Below are 24,423 nucleotides of genomic sequence, written 5' to 3'. Positions count from 1 at the left end.
TGTTCTTCCTGGGCATCGTGACGTCTGGATACCCAGTAGCCACGCCCAGAGCTATGACGCGATACGGTCATGCGGTACCCGGAACCAAATGGACCAATCCGTGGAGCCGTTACGTTACGTCCGCGGAGCCGTTACGTTACGTTAAGCCCCCGCTGATTGATCCAAATTGACCAATCCACGGACTTCCTCACACACACACACTCAGTGCAGGCAGCTCTGCTGATTTCTCCTCCCTGGCTGCAGGCTGATAACAGACAGTTGGGATCGCGGCGAAATTCTCTCTGCAGACCCATTCTCACAACCTCAACCTTTTTCTTACTCAATATCAAGCCACACTTATTGTTTTTACTTCGGCTGTGAGTTTGTGTGTGCTCAGGATGAGTTTGGCGGTGTTTCGCTGTGTATCGCTAAACAAGGAAACCACACCTCCACGGAGCTCAGCGCGATTCACAACGTCCCGACCAATCAGAGCACACTGTGCTCACAGGAGGGTGGGGGCTGGAGCTATTGGAGCTACAACGAGCCGTTAAAGGCAGAGTGAAATTCAGTGAATACACGTAGTTTACAGAGATGCTGTATGAGAAACCAATGTGAGTTTGGAAAATTGCACAATATAAATCTATTCTAGTAGACCTCAACAATGGAATTATAATCAGTGGAAATGGCCATGACATGGGACTTTTAATATCCCTGTAATTGACATAATTAGAGGCATTATTTAATTGTATATTATTGTCTTAATTACCAGGTGGTGGTGAGAAGAACCTTCCAACTCCAGTTGTTGGTGCTGAAGCAGGGAATGTAATGCTTGATTAAATACATACATACATACATACATACATACATACATACATACATACATACATACATACATACATACATACATACATACATACACATACATACACGTACATATACAGGCGTACATCAGATTAATACACACCATTTAACGACCTTCTGAAAACACGTGCCCCACGCCTTAACCATCTGTGGTCTACAAGACACATGACAACATGCAACATTCAACAAAGACATGATCTAGAAACATGCACAACTAGTACACTGGACAAGTCTTAGAGAGGAAAACACCAACAAACATATACTATTAAGATTTTTTTTTAACATTTATATTTTATTAGATATATACTATTAAGATTAATGTTCTGCATGCACTTTGGTTGGTTCAAATCAGAATATTGAAGAAGAGAACGCTACAATAATACCGGATATGATACATGCTTAAGGGCTTTTCTATGACAAATTGCAATCATGCTTTACTATGTTTAGTTAGTATTCTACATTTATGCATCATTAATTGCATAATGACAGGATAGAAGAGATAAAGCTGTATCTTGTTATGAATGCAATTAGTCTCACCACACAGAAGGTTGGGGTCTCTCTGTCTGGCTCTGGGACTGGTCACACCCCAGTAGTGAGCGTTCCAGCCAATCACAGACCCGTCTTCACAGAGACCATGGTTACCCAGGTCTCCCCACATGCGGAACAGGTACAACTCCACTTCCCCCAGCGTGTCTCCTGGGGGCTGGTCTCTGGGACGGCAGCCCAGCCACATGGAGCCGGCAGGGGGGATGGCCTGAGCGATGACTGTCCTCTGTGCCACCATTTTCCCATCAACCTGAAACATTTACGCAGCATGTTTGGCTTTATTCGCAAATAAAGACAGTTTAAATATTTGAATCTCTTAATTGCTTGGCTCAAGCTGCCCCAAAATGTGTTCTTGGTCATTAATAGGATAATTCTGGTTTTCACAACATGGATCTTAATTTTGTAGTTTTAGCCATCATTCCAGAGCGAGAAACATGTTGCACTCCTGTTACAGTACCACTACTCCTGTTTTCATACTAGTTTTAATTACAAACTCAAGTTAGTTAAACTGATTTGAAAAATGCAATTAATACCATTTCAACTCTTTATTAAGCTGTTTGGATAATTTCACTATACTTTTTGTTCAAAATGTGTGTTTTATAACTTACTGTTTATTGTTCAGGGCATTGTTTTGTCTTTCATTAAAAACCTCACCCACATGATATGTTCTATTTCGTATAAGGCTTCGCCCTCTAAGGCTATCACTATTGGGTAATCCAACTGCACGTGTGCAGCACTGACAGACTTAATCCACGCCCACCTATGACGTGGGCCCCACCTACGGCCTCACTTCCGTATAAATAGGAAGTAGGCCCGACCATCTGCTCCCATTTTTCTTCAGCACTCCGTTGCAGAAGCACTGGCCCTCTGGCCCACAGACAGCAGAGAGCGGACGCTCTCGCGGCTGCGGCTGAGGATGATTGGCTAGTCCAGGAGTCTCACTCTGTGGATCAAGCCCTTGATTTATTGGATCCGAGTGGCGGGCAGCAGTCAGGCAACTTCTTCCCCTCCATTCACGGATCACCATGTGGTTCCCCCGGGGGAGACTGTCAGCCCGACAGCCGAGCCTATGGGTTCGGCTGCCAGGCTAACACCGGGTCACCGGGTCCCTCTATCCGCCATCTCGGCTCTGCCGTATAGGCGGTATTCTCCAGGAACTCCCGGAGATCATCGGAAAGGCAGCCGCCTAATGAGATCTCCCCGTTCCCCCGGTTCAGGAGAGCTCTCCTCCGGATGACATAAAAAAGCTGTATAAGCGGCTGCCTCATAGCCTGTCGGTTATTAGGCAGCAGGGCTCGCGGCACAAACCGGCTGTCTTTAAAAACCTGTCGGTTGATTAGACAGCACGGGCTTGTTTCCTATGTCACAGATATGCCTCCACACACCTCCGCTCATTCCTCAAGCGGGTTTGAGCGTGAACGCGCCTCAATGTTCGGTTTACGAGCCTTCTCTTAAACGGCGACATGATGAGAGCCGCTGTGCAATACAACGTGTGGAGGTGCATAAGCCAGCTGGGGTTAACCGGTCGGTTAACAGACAGCGGGGCTCGCCGTTTGAGCCGGCTGTAACCTGTCAGTTAGCAGGCAGCAGGGCTCGCGGCACAAGCCAGCTGTATTTAACCAGGCGGTTATTAGACAGCAGGGCTTGACGTTTAAACCTGATGCTCCTAACCTGTCGGTTAGCCGGCAGCACGGTTTTTTCCTCTGTCCCAGATGTGCCTACTACACACGGTCGTAATGAGCCCAGGGCTGTTATTACGCACTGTGTGAATAGCACTGCACACACCTCCGCTCATTCCTCAGCAGGGTTGAGCGGGAACGCGCCTCAATGTCCAGTTTACGAGCCTTAAAACTCCTAAACAGAGACAGGGTGAGAGCCGGTGTGAGATGCAGCGTGTGGAGGCCCCCTCGCAGCTTTTTCGGTACGGGCCCCTCTTGGGTTGCTTCACGGGCAACGGCGGCGAGGGCTCTGACGTGGCTCGTCACCATGACAACCACAGCACATTCCAGAGCATGTCGCGCGCTCTCAGAGTATTACTCAGAGTGGCGACGCGTGTGTTCGGTGGACAGATGGTTAATATTATGCAGCAAGGCCCACCGGGTAAGCCGGCTGCCCCTAACCTGTCGGTTATAGGCAGCATGGCTCGCTGCATAAATCTGCTGTCTTTAAAACCTATTGGTTTTTAGGCAGCTCGGTTTTTCTCCGCTGTCCCAGACCTACCTCCTACACACGGTTGTAATGAGCCCACGAGTGCCATTATTACAGTGTGGACAGCACTGCACACACCTCCGCTCATCCCTTAGGGGTGTTGAGCGTGAACGCACATCAAGGTCCGGTTTACGAGCTTTCTCCTAAACGTGACATGTGCTTGTGTGAAATGCAGCGTCTGGAGGACTCTGGCGTGGCTCGTCACCATGACAACCACAGCACATCCAGAGCAGGTTCGCGCGCTGAGTGGACGGCGTGTGTTCGATGGACAGAGGGAAGTACTGTAATATGCAGCAAGGCTCCCCGGTTAAGCCGGCTGCCAATAGCCTATTGGTTACTTGGCAGCATGGCTCGCTGCTTAAGCCGGCTGTTTTTTTTTAACTTATCAGTTAATAAAACAGCAGGGCTTACTATTCAATTCGTCTACCTTAAACCTTCCGGTTATTAGGCAGCACAGATTTTTCCTCTGTCTCAGACGTACCTCCTACCCACGGTCGTAATGAGGTCACGCCCCCCAGGTGTCATGCTCACTATGTACCCATCTCCCTCTGGCCCTCAAACAGCAGAGAGCGGACGCTTTCGCTGCTGCTGCTGCGGTCGAGGATGATTGGGCAGTCCAGGAGGTTTACTCTGTGGACGAAGCCCTTGATTCCTGGGTCCGAGTGGAGGGCACAAGTCGGATGACTACGCCCCCTCCATTCATGGATCAAAGGGGCCATTATTACGCCTCGTGGGGACAGCACTGCACACACCTCCGCTCATCCCTTAGTGGTGTTGAGCGTGAACGAGCGGTTTACGAGACTTCTCCTAAAACGGCGACATAATGAGAGCCTGTGTGAAATGCAGTGTGTGGAGGGCTCTGGCGTGGTTTGCCACCAACCACAGCACATCCAGAGAATGTACACCCGGCGCTATCAGAGTATTACTCAGGGTGGCGGCGTGTGTGTCTGATGGACAGATGGATGAGCAGGCGGATGGGCAGAGGGTAGTCTCTGCAGTTCGCCTCTCCCCCCCGCAGTTCTACGGGATACAGGGAACCCTGTCATCCCAGGAACAGTGTCTCGCGCTCCGTGCAGAGCGGCAGGAACTCTGTTAAAGGAAGCCTTTTTCCAGGGTTCCTCAAGGGGAAGAAAATCAGGGGTTTTTACTCCCGCTATTTTCTGGTCCCGAAGGAGACGGGGCGGGGGGAATGAGACCCATCCTCGATCTGTCAGTGTTCAACAAGGGAATGGCCTTTTCCCATGCTGACGATCAAACAGGTGCTGGAGTGTGTTCACCAGCCATAATCCTGAAGGATGCTTACCTCCATGTAACCATCATCCCGAAACACAGCAAATTCCTGCGTTTCTCATTCCTGGCTCCACGCACTTTTTCAAAGTGGGTGGAGACGGCTGGAGCAGCACAGAATGGGGATGAGAGTGTTATTTTACCTGGACGACCGGCTGTGGCTGGCTCGCTCCAGGGAGGAAGCGGCTTTACACAGACGATACAGCGTGCATCTATCAAGCCTGGGTTTCATTATCAAATGGAAGAAGAGCTGTCCTCTTCCTTCCCAGGTTATCATTTAACTGGGAGTGAAATTGAACTCAGCCCGCATGAGAGCGCGACTCTCACAGCGGAGAGGGGAGAAAGTGACAGCTCTCCTCCGGCGCGTCACACCCCGCGGGGCGGTGACAGCCCTCTCCGTGATGCAGCTTTTAGACATGATGTCAGCTGGTCACGTGGTGATCGCCCTGGGTCTCCTTCACTTGAGGAGACTCCAGAGGTGGTTTATTCGCCTGCGCATCGACCCTGTGCGTCAGAGGAGACGCATGGTGTACATTCCTCCTTCCGTGGGTTTGGTTTTAACCTACTGGAAAAATCTCCACGTCTTGTCAGTGGGGGTGCCCCTGGGCAGAGTGACGTCACACACCGCAGTGTTCACAGACGCATCTCTCGCAGGCTGAGGAACGTGCATGTCGCAGGCAGGGGGGGGACAGTGGCCGGTTCACATGTCTCTCCATATAAACGTGCTGGAATTACTCTCCGTATGGAGAGTAATCCAGCATTCTTTCGCCCCGTTGCGGTACAATCAACATGTGTTGATTCGAACAGACAACAAAGCAGCGGCGGCCTACATAAATCGCCAGGGAGGTGTACGATCAGCGCAGCTGCTTCACACACCAGAGCATCCTACACAGCCAAATGGACAGCGTTCCGTTTGACATGTAGGGAAAAGCCTGGACCCCGTTACGGTCACCCTGCCTCACGTGCTGTCGTTCCTCCAGCTGTTGCTGGACAGGAACTGGCTTATAGCACGGTCAAAACATATGCTGCTGCCATTTCATCTTGCCACGTAGGTTTTGGTGTCAGCACGGTGTTTAGTCACCCTCTGACAAAACGTTTTCTACGGGGAGTACAGAGACTCAGACCTGTGTCACGCGCTTTGGCGCCTCAATGGGATTTGGCTATAGTGTTACGCGCACTGAGAAAAGCTCCATTTGAACCTTTAGATCAGGTCCCCCTAAAAGTTCTTGTCAGCCAAAGTAGCTCTGCTCTTGGCTCTGACATCAGCTAAAAGGGGTGAGTGATTTGTCTGCTCTCTCTGTGGCTCCGTCATGTATCCAGATCCAAGGAGATGGCAGCTTAGCTGTTTTGCGCCCTAGCCTGGTTTTTATGCCAAAAATTATCACAGGTCTCTTTTTTAGATCAAGAGTGATAACTTTGGATGGTTTTTTTCCTCCTCCTCCTCACACATCAGAGGAGGAAGCCACATCTCATATCCTCCGTCCCGTGCGCGCGCTGTCATGCTACACGGCATGCGCGGCTGTGTTGCGCAGTTCCCAGCGTCTGTTTGTGCATTACAGAGAGCGCTCAATGGGGCAGCCTCTGTCTGCACAACGCCTGTCACACTGGCTGTGTGAGGCTGTGGGTCCTTCTCAGATCGATTAAATGGAATCCTTGCGTCCCTCACTTGCGTCGTTTCCCTGCGTTTAGTCCCTCCCACCAGGGAAGCATGGAGAGACGCAAGGAAACCACGAGAAGCAGGGAAATTAGTTTTAAGAGCAATGGGACGTCCTTTCCTCCGGAGCGCCACGTGAAGCGACATCCGTTTGTGATGACGCCGCCCAGCTGTTCGTCTGACAGCAGCTCTGTCCCCGTTATTTTCACAAACACCCCCGCCTCTGTTAGTACACATTTAATGACACAAACATTTGTATCATCTGTTGTAGACCCAAATACATTAAATAAAATAAGAACTCAAAAAAGATAAACGCCATTCTTAAAATGTATAAACGAACAATAGTTGGATTAATATTGATTAGAGTGCACAATAGAAATAAAATAATTCAGAGAAGAAAAAGAGATATGTTATCTATCAAAACCCAGTTAGATTAACATTCATTAATCATTGGATTGCACACTTTGTTTGTTTGTGTGGATATGTAGCAAATTAACATGTTAAATAGCACTTAATGACTGACTGAATGGAAATGACAATAAATGAAAATGTAAAACGAAAAAGCGATCATGAAAATGTTTCCAATAAATGAATAAAATAATTTTTGACCACTTTGTTGTTCAGATATATCACATATTTGTAACTGAATGATACATTAATTGAAACAAAACACAGTATAAACTGAGGAGTGAGTCCCAGTGAGTTTCATGTGTTTTCTTCACTCCGCTGGGAAACTGCTCTCATGTCAAGAAGCATCAGATCAGTGCATGCGCTGCATCGTCCAATCAGTGAGCGATACACAGTAAGGGGGCGGGGAGAGTATCTGAGGATTTCACCGGAGGATGGTCTGGTGGTTCCTCGGTTATCGCTCCTCCATTATTGCTCCTCGCTCCTCGATCCTCGGTCCTCCGGCAGAAATAAGAGCCATGGGACGCTACTCAAGATGGCGCAGACAAATCAACTTCCGGTGATACCGAGGACCGAGGACCGAGGAAATGAAAATAGTCGACCTAAGAAGGACCCCCTGTCACAGGCGTATGTCTCCTCTGGGGTGGATCCCCCGGAGAACATCAAGCGCACGGCACCAGAGGAATTGTATCAACCTCTACGGCAGGGCTATTCAATTAGTTTGGAATGGGGGCCGGTTGATAAAAATGATCCAAAGCAAGGGGCCGGGAAAAAGATGGCTTGAAATATGAGCAATCATATTTAAGAGCTTCAGATACAGTAAATACTACAACAGCATAGTGGAGTGCATATATTGTGTTTAATTCAATCAAACAACATAGCCCCAAGGCCTTTTATAGATCTAAATGGCAAGTTCAGAACTCAGTAGGCCTACATGTTTCATTTGATTTCATTTAGGTGAAATGATCTAATCATTCACGCAGAGATGCAATCAATGACAGGAGTTGTCACTACAGTATAGTAGGTGGGTTCGAAACCCGAGCCCGTCGAAGTTGTCAGGCATTGTCTACCCCTCTATCTCTCAATGTAACACCCTCTCTGGAATAAAGGCACTATGGCACAAAAATAAATAAATAAATAAATCTTAAAAAAAAAAAATGGATTACTTTTTAACATTATACTCAAAGGGCCAGTAAATATCACCCCGGGGCCGGATTTGGCCCGCGGGCCGCCAATTGAATAGCCCTGCTCTACGGCGTTGCACGGAGGACTGACAGTGGAAGACATTTGCATTGCTGCATCTTGGTCTTCCCCCTGTTCTTTTATTCGTTTTTATTTGAGGGATGTCTCCCATTCCTCTCTGACACACTCAGTACTGAATGTCCTGTCAGAGTGAGTAATGTCGGGGACACAACTGTGTGCCCTCTCTCCTGCCTGTCGGCACTCAGAGAGCTGCCCTGTTTCCTCTCTTTTTTCGTTGTAACAAGTGGGACTTTGGTCTCTACTTTTTATAACGACAGGTATTCACCTTCATTCCCTCATGGAGAATATTCATTTTAAATGCTACATTTCCAGGGACTGTGATGCTCCATTACGCATGCCGCAATGGACATGGGTTATTAAATTGAGTAGGTGTGTTTTTGTGCTCCTGGTAACGGACGGACAAGTGGGGCGTGGACTACATCCTGCTTCGACCTTAACCCAATAGCGATAGCCTTAGAGGGCGAAGCCTTATACGAAATAGAACTGGGGTTACGTATTGTAACCCAGCTTCTATGAGTATAGGCGCAGCCCTCTAAGGTTCGGGCCCCACTGGCTCCGTGAATAGCTGAAGAAAAGCTGTTGGCGTGGGAGCAGATGGTCGGGCCTACTTCCTATTTATACGGAAGTGAGGCCGTAGGTAGGGCCCACGTCATAGGTGGGCGTGGATTAAGTCTGTCAGTGCTGCACACGTGCAGTGGGATTACCCAATAGCGATAGCCTTAGAGGGCTGCGCCTATACTCATAGAAGCTGGGTTACAATACGTAACCCCAGGTATTTGTTCACGATAAATGTATTGTTGTCTAAACAATAAATTGTTTGCAAACACTATCATTGGTAAAAAGTAACTACTGAAGTGCTTTACTTAGGTAAAAACTACACATACTTTTACTTCCATGTCTACTACACTCAAAGAAATGTTTAACTTTTTCTATATTTACACATTAATCCATCAGTAATTATTCAGTACAACTTCGACCTCAGTAACTTTATTAATTTAGGACTTTTACTTGTAATGGAATTTTTTCTAAATGTGATATTGTTATTTTTTGCTGAAGTTAAGGATCAGAATACTTTATCCACCAGTTAACATACTAGCACTCTATATTTTGTAGTGTTACCTCCAGGCTAAATGAGTTGTGTTGCACGTCTCTCCTCAGACATACTCGATGCCAGTGTTTTGGGGACAGCCGGATGGGAAATCGGTGTCGGACCCTTAGCAACCATGCATACAGTGCATCTTCATCCCCCTCCAGACCCAGCTCAGGTCTGGGTGCGTGGACCGAGCTGTAAGAGAAGGCCACCCAGGCTCCGGGGACGACCACACGGATGTCCACACACAAAGTCATCTGAAAGAGCAACGGCATGGCGGCCCTGTCCTGCAGGGTCCAGTGGTCCTTACAGCCATTTAACACTGCCTTTGTGTCCCCCAGGAAATAGCCAAATGCTGGAATGGGTGAAAGAAATGCAGATTCATCAGAATCAGTATCAGAAACAGGTTTATTGCCAAGTTGGTTAACACATCTGAGGGATTTGCCTTGTATATGGTGCATACATAAACACAGTCAAAGAAGGTACATTGTAAGAAAAGGACCAATAAATAAGTAAAACAATTATAAAAAACGATTTTAGGAAAACTATTATAACATTAAAATATAGCAATGTTTACATGAAATATAGTTGAACTATAGATATACCCGTTCAAATAAAAATATTTGCAGTATTGGTATCAATACTGGAAGTGGAAAGCTTTGCATATATAAGAGGTATTAAAGTTTTGGTAACACTTTATATTAAGGTACACAAATTAACCATCAACTCTTTATTAGTCATTATAAAACACTTATTAATGCCTTATTCTACATGACCATATTCTACAAGTAATAAGCCATTAGTTGAGAGTTTTTCCTCAATAACCCTCTAATTAGTGCTTATTTATTGCAAGTAAGGAAGTTGTTGTCCATGAGTTTTGGTCTTAATATGCTCTGCTCAATATGGGCCTAATAAGGCAGCAGTACCACAAGAATAATAATTCTCCCATAATAACACTTAACAAATATGATCTATTCAAGACATGAAACTATAAGTGTTATTTAAGTCTAAATAACTCAAAATTAGGTATTTATATCTAAGAACATGTTCCCTATTTTAAAGTGAAATAACCAATAAGCTAGTAGTTTGACTCTAATTAGGTATTTCTATCTAAGAATCTGTTACGAACTCAGAAACTCAAGGTATAGGACCCAATTGCACGACCCAGGAGACAGAGGTAAAGTATTTGTAAGATACTTTATTTTCAAATAGATGAACAAAAATAAACACTTTCTAATCTCTAGATGAGATGACGAAAGGTGAACAAAAGAAAATCGCTCACGTAGTGAGGAACAAAAACATCATGGTATCAAGGAGAGCATAGATCTGACCTAGGCATGAAACAAGACGAACTGACAAGGAACACTGGGAGACTGGGGAATTTAAACACACGACAACAAGACACAGGTGGAAACAATCAGGGTCGGGGCTGGTGCTGATGAGCGCGGGAGACACACAAAAAGTAGACAATCAGGGAACCTGGAATTACAGGTAAACGGTGAGTGACAAAACAAAACAGGAAGTGGAAGACAATACAACCATAAAACAACATAAAATGTGACTAACTCAACATTTCTGTCGGTGCACAACAGAATATGTTCCCTATTTTAAAGTGAAGTCTTGTTCATAATCAATAAGCTAGTAGTTTGACTCTAATTGACCTGAACAGGTTCCCTATTCTAAAGTTGCCTCCTCTTCACACTTTGTAAATACATTATAGCACACAACTACTGAAATTAACCTCAACAGTACATGAACAAAGTAGGCACACGTTGAAATATCTGTTTTATTAATGAACCACTAAAGAGAGGTTCAGATACCAAAACATGTCAAGTTTCTCCAAGGCTGAGAACACATATGCAGCCTGTACTTTAAAAACTGATTTTTAACAGATTTTATGTATTTGTGATCATACTGTACTGTGTGACCTGCTTGTATATACTTACACAATAGGTGTACTGTTCTCTCTATGTGTTGTACTGTCTCAGTGTGAACATAGATTAAACAGCCAGCCAAACTCTTTTGAGAGCCAGGGAATGAGCAGCCATGCTCCTTTATTGACTTATTTGCAGTCCACTGACATTCAAACGGAGTGAAACTATAACAAAATAAGTTACAAGGCACTTAATGCATACATGCAAGTGTCACATACACAGATTAAAACATAGGACCGCTAAATGTAAACAAGGTAAATATAGCTAATGCTAGCTGTGCAATAAGTATAGCCTACAGGCTAGTATGGCTAACGCTAGCATGTATGCTAACGCTACGTTACTAATCCTTACAGTGTGAGTGCAGGCTTACACTTACAGTCATTGCTTTCTGACGGACTTGACCCTTTTACTATTCAGGTTGCATAGGGAACATTTGTAGCAGTCTACTGCCATGCTATTCAGTTCACTTTCTCCTACTTCCTCTATGCGGTTTCCTGTCTAACCTTCAGTACAAATTTTACAAAAATATAAATGTGCAAATATGAAACATGCAGGTCAATATCACCTTGCTATTGGTAGCTGAACTGTCAATACCACAAAACATATTCTTAGATAGAAATACCTAATTGTGAGTTATTTAGACACAATTAACACTTATAGTTTCATGTCTTGTTACATAAGAATATATCATATTTGTTAAGTGTTATTATGGAATAATTACTATTCGTGTGGTACTACTGCCTTATTAGGCCCATATTGAGCAGAGCATATTAAGGCCAAAACTCATGTACAACAACTTCCTTACTTGCATTAAATAACCACTAATTAGAGGGTTATTGAGGAAAAACTCTCAACTAATGCCTTATTACTTGTAGAATATTGTCATGTAGAATAAGGCATTAATAAGTGTTTTATACTGACTAATAAAGAGCCAATATACTGCTTATATGCATGTTAATTAACAACTAGAGAATGCAATTCCTGAAGAAATTGCTAGTGGGAATGCTTTATGCTGAAAAGCTGACGCTAAACTGCTATGCTGAAATGTAATGTGTAAGAAGAAAGTGAAGAATTTAGATTGAAATGATACATGAACACTGGGGGCTTGAATGTGTGATGAGAGAAGAAAAGAAAGTAAAAAGGCTTGGAAAAGCAGCAGAATATTTGAACTGCAAACTTTTGAACTAACTTGATGGCGAATGATCTGTCGTCATGCCAACGGCATTTGATGACATCCCATAATACGCTTAGATGCGTTGATGGCTGCATTGTTACCAAACCTGTGAAGTTTTGGGTCGTTTGGAGCATTTTCCCTGAAGTTATGAGAAAACCGTGTTTCATGGCGAGCATTGTGTTGCCATGGCAACGGCATTTGAAGAAATCTCAAAACTGTCCCGTAGATGTTTTCACGGCTGGACTGTTAGCACACATGTGAAGTTTGAGCACTTTTTAAACATTTACATAGGAGTTAATGTATAGCGACATCGTCTTTTATGGCGAGGGATGCGTTTCCATGGAAACGGCATATGATGACACCCCATAATTGACGTAGAGCTGTTGAGGGCAGGACCGTTAACCATTATCTGAAGTCTGCTGCTCTGAGCATGTCAGTTGGAGTTATGACATCATCGTGTTCCATGACACATGTGTTTATATTTGAGCTAACGAGGCGTCCAGAGATCAAAGGTTTCCAGACTTGTATTTACATAACATAGAGTGGGAAGCTTCCCCATTATGTAGGAATTATATAAATAATTCAAATAAATGTGGCAAAGGCTCAAATGTGTTGAACAACACATTTGTAACAGGTTTGTTAATTGACCAAAAAATATGAACAGTTGGAAGATTGAAAATGGGATTATTATTAGGATTATTTGTAGGTCATTGAAAAGTAGAATCCTTTAGAAAGATGTGAACATTGAAGTTTCTATTTTAGAAAAGCTGACACTGTAGTGCATCGCTGGTTTTAAAAGTGATTTATAAGAGTCATGTTTAAAGATGTGCAATACTTAAAACGTTTATAAAGATCCTCTGAGTGTGTGTCATTAGTTAGCTGATAAAATGTTAGGGATAAATACCTTGACATATTGACTACAAGAGCTTGAATCAAACAAGCCACCTTGTATTTGAAAGATTAACTCACATAGCAACAGTCGCACCTGGTATATAACTGGTGTGGCTGAGTACTTTAAAGGGTTCATGAATAGAGGGGACTTGAATGTGAAATAAGAACAAGAAAATAAAAGTCTAAATGCATGAAAAAGCAGCAGAATATTTGAACTGAAAACTTTAGAACTAAAAGCACACGTCACCAATAATGTCTAAAATATGTGGAACATGTTGAAGTCAGTATGAAGTCTCCATCAGATGGAAAAGAATAGGCTGAGACAGTCTGTTAAACTCCAGTGACCACGTCATTAGTCTGCTGCTCTAATTATGTCAATTGGAGTTATGACATCATCGTGTTCCATGACACAGGTGTTTATATTTGAGCTAACGACGTGTCCAGAGATCAAAGGTTTCCATGGTGATTAGTGAGAGGAAAGCATTTTCATTGTTTTGAATGAGAGATAAACATGTGAACGTTTTGTTGAAGAACCGTAACAGATATCGGTGAAATTTCAAAGCGTGAAGCATGTCAAGGAACTTGAGCATCTGAAGTGTACTTTTTGTGTACTTTCGGGTTAATAATGTGGCCTTTTTGGCAGATTAACTAAATGTGTGCGGCTGCTGTGGTGGGGAAAGATGAGGCTGAACTTACAATCGGGTTTAATGGAGACATGTTGAAAGTTTTTGTCAAGAGGCATTTTGTTTAATTATTTTGCTTAATTGTTTTTTATCTTTCAAGCTACGAGATGTTTTCCTACGTTTGTCATGAAAAATTATGTCTCAGGAATGTAGGGTGTTGTAAATTCTCCTTGTTTTCCTTGATCTGCGTTATATCGTTCGTGTTTTTAGTCAGGCACATTTAGGGACAGCTAAAGTAGCGCAGCTACGGGTCCTCGAGCTGTTTGCACATGTGCGTTCATGACAGGACATTATTGCGGTCGCATCGTCACATGCATAATTACCATCGTCACAGAGAGAATGCGTTCGTGAAGAATGTGAGCATATATGCAGATCTTTAGTGTTGGTAATGTTATAAGATTGTATGCAGTGTCCTGCTGAGTCAGTAGCCTCATCTCAATACCCCTCCTCGACTCCTCTCTTCTTCAAGACACGCCATTTTGAAGGACGTCCCAATAGCTGAAATGCACACGGAGGAGTCGAGGAGGGGTGAGGGAGGAGGGGTGCGGGAGGAGGGGTGCGGGAGGATACACGAGAGCAGACTACGCGGAAGTGTTTTCACTACTCGCGTATAAAAGCCCCGCCCCCACCTTCACAGCTGGTCAATTTCAAGAGAGGAAAACGGAGAACTGGAAGAATGAGTGGAAAAGCGTCACATAAATGTCTAAGTGCTCACAGCTCCGTGGGAATTATTATGTGCAATTCATTACTTAAAGTGGACCTATCATGCTATATTTGAATAATATAGTGTAGGACCATACCTATATAAGGCATATTTATACTTTTTTTTTTTCAAAATACCAAACAGAACATGCATTTTAGCCATGCCTCATTTCGCTCAATTTGGAATTTTTTACCCCTGTTTTAGCAAGGGCAGATTCAGTGAGAACAGCACCATCTACTGGCCTGGCATATGTACTACAGCGTCTCCAGCGCTTTCGAACGGCAATGGCCGTGGCTGTCTCCTCCTGATTGGTGGAGTTGGCCCAATAGCTGTAGCGCCACTGTCCTGACGTCAGGACAGTGTTCAAATCTGGATCAGTTTTTATCAGATCCGTTGCAGCCCCTTTTTTAGAGATTTGGGTATGGAGGAAAATAGAGAGGGTTGTGTCTTCTGACACTTGGTGAGTTCCCTGGAACACCGGGGACACATATTCATGTATAAAAGACGTACAAAAGTGCATTTTGCATGATAGGTCCCCTTTAAGGGTTAGGCTATACTAACAATTTAAGTCATGTTTAATGATCTTGAACGTCACTAAAACATAGCTATTAAGAAAGCTATTTCATAAATGGCTAGATCTTGATAAATAACAATTATTTGTTTTGTTTTGTGTTAAAATATTGAGTAGTTAAATTATTTAAAATGCACAGTCCTGAATGTGGGTTTGTGGTGAATGTGGGGATCTACAGGACACACATGTTCAGAGTAAAGGCTTTCACATTATTATAATTAAAATTTTATTGAAATGTACATAATACACCAAAACGGAACACAAAAGCAGGACCAACCATCATACATTGAATTCCTTGACTAACAAGAGAAAGATTAATCATTTAAATACATATTTAACAACAAATGGGCCGGTTCTAAAGGGTTATTCAGTTAAGCCCGATGTCATCATTAACAGACGTCGTTTAAGAGTGACGTTTGAGTGAATGAGGACATCCCAATTAATACCTGAGGACTCCTCTGTCCTCGCGTCACCTCCTCGTGTCTCTCGCTCGCATCTTACAGAGGCGGAGCAAAGACGCAAGGAAGGGACGCGAGTGAGGGAAAGGAGGAGTCGAGGAGGGGTATTGAGATGAGGCTAGTGTGTTAATGAGTCTATTGATGTCCCGTTTTTAGCTGCTATGTTGTTCAGGAATGGAGCTAATGCTAGCTCGTTAGCTAAGTTAAGCTATTCAGTGATAGTGTGTGGATGAGATACTTACTTAGCCTTTATTAGCCATGTGTGTGTTTGCAACGTGTCTAATGTGTTTTAGCAACAATTAGTATCGCTGTTGCTTATTATTAATAACCAGAGTCTGGTTAGTTATTGTAATGTGAACCTTATTTCTATTTCTGTGTATTTTGCAGAAACCATTCATTCATTCTCTACTCTATGTTGTCATTATCATTATCATTATTATCATCCTCATCAAACCCATTCGACATCCTGTATGTGATTCCACATCAAACATGATGTATTCTGTGTTGATGATCAGAACCAAGCTAATATAAAGTCCAACGACTGTACTTCCTGTCTCCGTGTCAACTCTCTAACCGGAGTGCTGTTTTGGATAAAGCGGCTCCAGCACAAACATCACAACACACATAAGATTCCCCAATATAGGGTTTGGGAATTATGGCAGGTTTAAAAGAAAATATGAAGGCAAAATTAAATCTGTCCTCCACTCTAGCTGTGACATCACGCACTCTAAAATCTGAAGAAGGCCTCTTTACTAAGGTCTGAACAATGTTTAATATCTGTAAAAGTAAGAATCAGATTTAAAAGTTGTGTTACACGAATAATGTCAGAAAGATGTGACATTTTAAAGTTGGAATGAGGTTTCTGAGTGAAAGTATGAAGGAGCAGTTAGCAGTTGAAGAAGGAGCAGTTAGCAGTTGAAGTTGCATGAAGATTGTTGAAGTCTGAAGAGTTCTCCATTCACTTCAATGTTAAAAATGGGATGTATTATGGGATGTATCTCTGGAATTATGAAAGTTATGAATGATAAAAGTAATAGCCATCAATTCCCGACCGAGCTGAACGTTTTGATGTTTGAACGGAGTTTCTGCGATGTTCAATGTGGGAGAAGAAGCAGCGCAAAATAACCCGGCGGAATAATAAAGAATTTAGTGCGTAGCATAACAGATAGTTGGAATGTTGTGTCAGCATTCCCACTAAACTAGTTGATGGTTAATTTGTGTACCTTAATATAAAGTGTTACCAAAGTTTTTATTGCACTTCAGAGTTGTACTGTAAGATGAAATCATCTTAATTATTGAGTTTAACCTAAATAACTTTAATGTAAGTACACAAACTCCTGTAGTGTAGGCATAACATCAAATGTAATTTAGCTGACACTTTTATCTCAATGGACTTAAATACATTTCAATACCGTAGACATGTTATCAGTGCTTTCACACAATCTGATCTACTGTCAAATCCATCCTAGCAGCGACTTTAAATCACAAATGTTAAACATCTTCAATTGTTACGATGAGAATCGTAACAATTCTCATCGTAGAATGAGAATGGTCGTGAGAATCATCTGTTTGAAGAAACATTTACATTTTAAGACAATATGGATATAACTTGTGAACAAACAGTTACCTATTTACGCATACAGCCGATGCTTAGCAATAATACCATTCATGCTGATTTTGGCCTCACAAAAAACATAAAAATAACTCCTTTGTCTCCATTATTCAATCTAATTTTACTCTCAATTAATTTTTTGCTTTGGTCTCAATCAACTCCTGAGGGAAATATCTATATTTTTAGCAGCTGACTGCTTTACAATATTCACCAGTGTTGAAAACGTTAGCTAAGACATTTTTAGTTACACATTTTAAGAATTTAAACATTCGTTTGTCTTTTAGTTCTGTTTACACTGTTGCTATTGTTGTAACCTTCATTTCTAGCCAAAACCCTTGTAACCAAAATACTAGTTAGCATAGTTTTTTGAGTGTGATGACAAGACAATTTTACTCAAAGAAGCAAAGTGTTGCTGCAGAGTTGCTAAGAATTAGCTGTACACTCGGAACCTCTCATACTCTTACTTTGACTAGTGTTTTTGTGATGTTTTCAAAGATAAAAAGGCTTTATTGTCACTTGCACATACATCATAGTGGTACAAAGTACTTAACTAAGACAAAAAAAGAAGAATATATACAATCTAACAGTGTAGTCAAGTGGACAAGGCAGCAAGCTGACTAAAGATAAAACTTTTCAGCCGTAAAAATATGTCCCTTAGTGTGTTATTTCAAGTTAAAAGCTTCTTTAGTGCAAATAAATCCTATTTCCTTCAATTTAAATCAGTATGAAACGTTCCTCTCTGTTTCCTCTTTATGTATGAATTACCTTTGGTTGGAGCAGCTGCTAGCAGTGAAAGCCAGATGACAAAAAGGACATGTGTCCATCCCCACCGTCCTTCAAAGCAAAGGCCATGCATCGTCCTGGAAACATTAAGTAACGTAAATTCACAGTAAATTATTTATTTTTCATTAAAAAAAGGTTTTATGTTGGTTCTATTTGCCTTTGCGTTGTTTTTTTGTGTCACATCCCTCTGATGATTCATTCATGGGTGTCCCAAATATTCAAATTTCATTCGTTAATACTGTCATTATTTCTGTATTCCACTTCCCTTTCGTGCAGTCCCAGTTTCTAGATCTGGATATGATGAGCACAGTGTATTATTGTTTAAATCATGGGATTACCCCTAAATTCTCCTTCACCACTGGTAAACTAAAGCAATCTATTATTATCAGTGGCTTTGTCTACATTCACAGATTGACTGCAGGGCATGGGTGGACACAGTAGATAAGGTTACATCTCACATAGATGTAACCTTACCTGAGGTTACATACTCAGTCCTTCATAAATCACTGTTTTTTTGTTTGCATGTGGTGTTGCACTTCTCACTTTTATGCTTGTAAAATGTAGATAGTACAGTATCCCACTGGCCACATTGGCCTACTTTGCGAAATAATGGCTCAAATTTCCAAATTCAAAGGAACAACATACTGACATTTTTGTATACGTTCCAATATACAATTATGAATTAGTAAAGCACCTTTAATTAAATTACTATTATGTTTTTCAGATTCATAATTTACAAGGTTGATGTGAAGAACTTGTCAATAAAAATGTTCTAAATCAAGAATCATTAACATTTGTGTTTCTGTACGCTAGGCAAATGTCCAATATACACTCTCATTTCCACTCTGTTAGGGACTCCTAAAGAATATATCTGGCTTTTTAGCTCCAACATGTTCACCAGCTAGAATCGCACTTTCTCTGTTGCATGTTAAGTGCTGGAAAGATATCAAAACACTTGATATTTGTTTGCTGGAAAAACAAAGCAATTAGCTTAAAGAAGCCAACAATATTAAAGCTGAGGGGAACTACAGAGATAATACTTGTTGATTTTTTTCATTACAGATAATCTTTGATTAAGAATTACACTTTGACTTAAGAAGTGATTTATTTTACTTTGTATCTAATGATTACTACATAAAAACAACAATTACTAAGTACAACTCATAATTATTTTTTGGATTTCTTTTTTCTTTTGCTTCTATTTGCACTTTGTAATACATAGATATTTTGTGCATGTTACTTAATTGCTGTAGGCTGTTTTATAGCATGTTATAGCACATGAGTTTTTCACATGAACTGTGGTATCTAAATATTGTCGATTTTTCAAAAATAAAAATGTAATTAGTTTAGTGTCAAATTGTTGTAAGGTACATTTGGCAGTCTTCCATTCTCTTCTGTACAAAAGTGGATCAAACTAAGCAATTGTAAACATTTCGCGTAAACATTTCTCCCTTTAGATGTAAAAGTATTTGGATCTGTGGGGATTGTGTTTGATGTTTTTTTTCCCTGGAATTTCTATTTTTAACCTTCACATTAATAAATGTGTGCACACGCACTTTGATACACGTCAATGTTGAATGTTTTTGATGGAACTGTAATACAGGGAGTGGCTGCAATAACACAGAACCTCATGTCGACATACAGGGTTTTCCAGCTAAAGTATGCAGCATGGATGTCATTGAGTTTGATGATTTGCACTGACACAATCCAATGATTTATTTTTGTGAGTTTATCTTGATGTTTATCTTGATATCATGCTTCACTCGACTAAAGTGTTTCATTGTTTGTTCAAAGATTGATCTACATTTATCTAAAACTTTCAATAAGGGATGCATTCAAATTAAGAGGTTAAAGCTTTTAGTGACAAATACATTTAACACAAATTGTTAACTTTCACCCATGTGAAACAAATTTCCATTCTTTGGGTTATTTCTTGGTAAAAAAAAGTGTATTTGTGTAGGCTACAGTGCTGTTTAAGATAACCTAAATATGGCTGATCATATATGTGAAACTATACTTGTGTTATCGGTTAGGAGGTGATTATCATATGTTCTGTGCGTCTGAAAGAGGAAACAGATACAGTACATGTAGCCTCAAGGCAACAGAGAAGCTTTGAAGTTATTGCCATTTCTAACCTCAAATTCCAACTGTCTGACTTTTTATATTTGAACTTAAACAGTAAAACAACACAAAGAGTTGCTTGAAACCTTTCTTTACTGTTACATCTATTTTTGAAATATAAAACCTCATATCTAAAATCAACAGCAGGTTAGTTGTAGTTGTAAATTGTAGAATATTACAGTAACAATGTGTCTGTAAATTGCTTACCTGGTGCTTTTAAAAGTATGTGGGTTTACGTGCGTGAAAGTATGTACACTTGCACATGTCTCTTCATGATTCCCGTGAGATCATTCATCCATCCAAAACTCCCACCGTTAAAGAATATTTTACAACTTATCTCCGTGTTTTCTCCTCTCTTCTTCCCTTCTGTTGCCTCCTCTTCTTCTCTTCTCTTATCTGTCCTCAGTTGCTCTCCCTCATATCTCCTCTGTCTCTTACACAAGAGCATCGTCTGTAGCATCAGGTGTTTATGTGTGTGTGCTTGTGTATGAGAGAAAGTGGGTGTGTGCGAGCTGCGTTCAGGAAATCATTTCTCATTTTGAAATGTGAAAAGGGAGTAGAGTAGACCAAATAATAATATACCCCTACAGAGGTGAAAAAGTAAGAGGGAATAGACAAATAGAAATTATAAACAAAACTATCTATCTATCTATCTATCTACTGTAGGCCTATGTGGACAGATATAGTATCTGTCCACTATATCTATCTATCTATCTTTTATCTTTGTCTTTTTTTCTTTCTCAGTATGACTAGAGGGCAGCAGCTGGTCTTACAGGATGCAGGACCAGACAGTTCCTGGACATGGTATTAGCTTTTATCTGGTGTGTGTGTGTGTGTGTGTGTGTGTGTGTGTGTGTGTGTGTGTTTGTTCATACTGTAGAAGGGTTTGCATGTTGCAGCATATTGCAAAAACAGGTAAATATTAAACAGTATAGGCTCAAATATAATATGTTGGAATCATGTTGATTAACTGGTTAAACATCTTCCCTCTCGCTCACACATACATTCTCATACACAGATTCACACACACACATTGACGGCGTGGCTGTGAATGTGAAGAATGGCATCTGACGTCAGCTTTATAATGAATCAAAAGAGACTAGACTCACAAAAGACAAGAGCAGCCTCAGGGCAAACCGGATCTAGAAATCTCAGTGTGTCTTTACTTGTCTAATGTGTGTGTGTGTGTGTGTGTGTGTGTGTGTGTGTGTGTGTGTGTGTGTGTGTGTGTCTGTCTGTGGGGGGGCAGAAGCATCCAGATGATAACTGTAAGTTGTTAACTATTGGCCACAAGGGGGAGGAAGGGCAACAGCATTTTTTTTCACTACAGATCAAGTGTCAGCCTTTGTACATTTTTCTAAGAGGTAACAAAAACGTTCTCAGATCAGTGGAGCAGAGCAGAACTGCAGCACGCTACTGTTCTTCTTCAGTGACACAGCATTTTTAAGGTCAGTTAGTTGTCAGTGTTTGTGTGTGCGGGACCTTAGTTCAAGATCAAGTGAATCAAAATTCAAAGGGCAAACTTTTGTTGCCTATAAGAGCATCTGGACTGTCTTGTCCCAAGTATATTAAAGAGTTTTGAATATGTATATGTGATGTTTTATTCCCTCTTCTTTCCAGTCCCAAGGATAAAGGTATATTAAAGAGTTTTGAATATGTATATGTGATGTTATATTCCCTCTTCTTTCCAGTCCCAAGGATAAAGGTCACCTTGAGAGGTTGTGGTAAAGTAAATAAACAATAGTACTTCTCAGTCTTATAGTCAATTTCGACTTCAGTGCGAATAATTTTACATGCATGTCAACCAGGGACTAAATTCAAGTTTTAATCAAAAAATATTCTTCTCACTTACTTTTTGTCCAGGAACTATCGGCCTTCACAGACTTTTTTGTGAAGACATTTGATGCGTTTAAAGAACAATGTTTCTTTTAAGGATGAAAAGGAAAAGTATGAATGTACGGCAACTGTACATGATTACATTTTGATCCAATTATGTCAGAAACTATAACTGATTGAAAAGGTGAAAAAATGAAAATGAGGGTGAGTGGCATTACCAATGGCATCAACAAATGTTTATCTGATGAGCCCAATAGTAGTTCCCGTCAAAATACCTGCAAAACTAATAAAAGTCCTATCACCCTCAAATGTAATTTCTGTCAACCCTTAAAATCACATATAAATATATTGGAAAAATAATTGATTGCTAATTTCTACATTACACCCATAACAAACCCATACCACACATTAATACACCCCTATTACGCCCATATTACACTGTTATTAGACGCATATTACACCCATGTTACACTATTCTTACACCCGTATTATACCCATGTTGCACCATTATTACACCTGTATTACACCATTACTATACCGATGTTACAATATTATTACACCGACATAAGACTATTATACCCATATTACACTGTTATATACACTGTTATCAAATTATTACACCTGTGTTAGACCCCATATTTCACCAATATTCAATCCTAAGTGTGAACTAATGGGCTTTTAGTTAGACAGTTTAATATCATATATATAACTATTGAACATGTTTTTTATTTATTATTCAGATGAATTAGTTAAATAAACTTTCTAGTGCAGCATGTGTTTTGAAATAATTAGATCCAGTAGGGTAACTTCACAGATTCAGATATTAATTGAATAGAACATGCACCAGAGCGATACCCTTTGTGTGTGGAATATATATTTAGAAAGAACTGTATTCAGCCATGTTATTTCGTAACTACCATGTTCTACAAAAGATGACGTATCCCACAGTTAGTGGTTCATTTAGCTTAGAGGTCATGCATATGCTCTTAAGAAAGCCAATTGGCCGTGCTAATGGGTGGGAAGATGACGAGTGATCTTGCCGTTGTAACACTGATGGTTGTAGTGCCTGCACAAATCCTGAAGAATAGTTCCATTCAGGCAAGTGTCAGAAAAGCATGGATCAACAATAGGAAGCACTCCCACACACAGAGACCTTCAAGATGATTGCAGGAAGAGAAGAGTAAAAGGCAACTTGTTTTCCTTTGAGAGGAGAAATGCAGGAGGTTGAAAGAGAACATTACATTAATTCAAAACGATATAGACTTTAACTAAACTACTGTTTTTCCTTCTGTTTTATCTCTATATTATAGAGATAGCACAGAAGGAAAAACAGTAGTTTATTTGCCAACATCACTTCCTGATGAAAGAAACTGCTCTCATTCCATATTATTCATCACAAAAAGTTCTAAGTGAATGAATCAAGCTTTTATATGTAACTAGATTTTTTGCAACAGTATTGGTTCAAAAGCATGCAGTTTTACAATTATTTATTGTGTAATATGGTGTTTTCATCACACCAAAGTGAGCAAATAATGGTAAAATTGTATTTTACATCTTAACATTGACTAAAATCATGATGATATGGCCTACAGGATATAGCAAAAGCAGTATGTGTTGAACTGTTTTACCTGAAAAAAAGAGATTTCATTCACTTAGGGTTACACATTTTACTTGTCTGTCTCTATAAGGGCTGGTATGAATTAACCTGCTCAGGCTAGGGGGGAAATGGCAGACCCACACTAGTACTAAACATGTGGCCCAAGAGAAGAGGGAGAATATGCTAATCTGGTAATCAAAGTATACTAAACATTAGCATCTGGAACAAACACCCATATTGCTGTGTTTATTGTTGTCATACTCATTTGGCCACAGGAAAGCACCACTTACCAATCTAACGATAATACAAGTAATGTTTGTATGTCCTAAGCATATTTAAACCGTTAATCCGATCAACTTTACATCTGGCAGGGGTGTACCTTTGGAGGAACCAATGACATGCAGTGTTAAGCATGCTGCCATTTGTACACTAGACGTAGGGGCTGGTTCAAGGGTTCTAAAAAGTCAAGCATTTTGTCCTCTGCAGGCTTTTACATGTTATGGCTTATTGACTGCAATTTACTTTCACTAATAGATGCTGGATTTACAAATGTTATAATAAAAGTATTCTTTCCTTTCCTTACTGTAAGTCACTTAAAGTGCTCTTGAATCTTCTCAAGAACTCAAGGTCAGCAGAGCCCTGAAGCACCACGTCGTTGCTTAGTTTGTTGGCCGCTTCATTATTCAATTTAAAAGTGTCCTGTGTCCAAGTTGCATATTCGACACTGCACGTCATCGACTTCCTGCGAAACACTGACAAAGTGT

General features: G+C 41.1%; 1 protein-coding gene across 2 annotated transcripts in view; it reads right to left on the bottom strand.

Moving 5' to 3' along the window:
* LOC117497483 (adhesion G-protein coupled receptor G4-like) overlaps window positions 1–20,635 on the bottom strand; it is a 38,113-nt gene extending 17,478 nt beyond the window's left edge. Inside the window, exons 1-6 of one of the 2 annotated variants that reach the window (XM_034149485.1) lie at window positions 20,434–20,635; window positions 18,088–18,182; window positions 9,326–9,651; window positions 1,378–1,636; window positions 944–994; window positions 746–787 (exon numbers count right to left, since the gene is read on the bottom strand). In XM_034149485.1, coding sequence (XP_034005376.1) covers window positions 746–787; window positions 944–994; window positions 1,378–1,636; window positions 9,326–9,651; window positions 18,088–18,178 — 769 coding nt within the window. In that variant the 5' untranslated portion in view covers window positions 18,179–18,182; window positions 20,434–20,635. The remainder of the gene's footprint in view (window positions 1–745; window positions 788–943; window positions 995–1,377; window positions 1,637–9,325; window positions 9,652–18,087; window positions 18,183–20,433) is intronic. The other variant, XM_034149486.1, reaches the window with a different exon arrangement.
* Between the last annotated feature and the right edge of the window lie 3,788 nt (window positions 20,636–24,423).

This window comes from Trematomus bernacchii, unplaced genomic scaffold (genome assembly GCF_902827165.1).
Source record: "Trematomus bernacchii unplaced genomic scaffold, fTreBer1.1, whole genome shotgun sequence".
NCBI lineage: Eukaryota > Metazoa > Chordata > Actinopteri > Perciformes > Nototheniidae > Trematomus > Trematomus bernacchii.
Note: the sequence above shows the minus strand (reverse complement) of the source record. Positions and strands in the feature narration are given on the sequence as shown.